General features: G+C 34.8%; 1 protein-coding gene across 1 annotated transcript in view; it reads left to right on the plus strand.

Moving 5' to 3' along the window:
* The window catches only part of LOC119586173 (guanosine-3',5'-bis(diphosphate) 3'-pyrophosphohydrolase MESH1-like), a 3,971-nt gene extending 3,385 nt beyond the window's left edge, over positions 1 to 586 (plus strand). The window contains exon 3 of the mRNA XM_037934876.1: positions 7 to 586. Within this exon, the coding sequence (XP_037790804.1) occupies positions 7 to 282 (276 nt within the window). The 3' untranslated portion in view covers positions 283 to 586. The remainder of the gene's footprint in view (positions 1 to 6) is intronic.
* Positions 587 to 609: the final 23 nt, after the last annotated feature.

Here is a 609-nt window from a genome sequence, read left to right on the forward strand (position 1 = left end):
TTACAGGTAACAGATGACAAAAATCTTGATAAACAAGAAAGAAAGAGACTGCAGATAGTACATGCTGCTGTAGCTTCACCCAAAGCTAAACTAGTCAAACTTGCAGACAAGTTGTACAATTTACGTGACTTGGATCGTACAACTCCCTCAGGCTGGACCCAAGAGAGAGTGCAAGAATACTTCCATTGGGCGTCACAAGTTGTTGCAGGCTGTAGAGGAAACAATTCTTTCCTTGAGGGTGAACTGGACAAGTTATTTATAAAGTGGAATGTTAGTGTTTAACTAGAAGTGGGGATTTAACATTTGTTTTTGATATCCTGTGTACTTACATATTTTTTACATGCTGATAAGTGGATTGAATATTTACAAAATTGTGTGATCATGTGCAACATGAAGAGGCAGGGATGTGTTTAATACTGCTAAGTCTATGTGATGTTTTACATGGGAGATATTTATCAGGAAAGCATTTTTACCTATTGTTCTCATCTGGTTCAGAAGTAAAATATATATTAATAGTCATGAGATACAGTACAAAACCTTTTATTCTTCTTCAATGTTTACATGAAAAATAAAGATAATGTTTCAAGAATATTTCTTAACCCAACCAAC

The sequence above is a fragment of the Penaeus monodon genome, chromosome 21 (genome assembly GCF_015228065.2).
Source record: "Penaeus monodon isolate SGIC_2016 chromosome 21, NSTDA_Pmon_1, whole genome shotgun sequence".
NCBI classification, from domain to species: Eukaryota; Metazoa; Arthropoda; class Malacostraca; order Decapoda; family Penaeidae; genus Penaeus; species Penaeus monodon.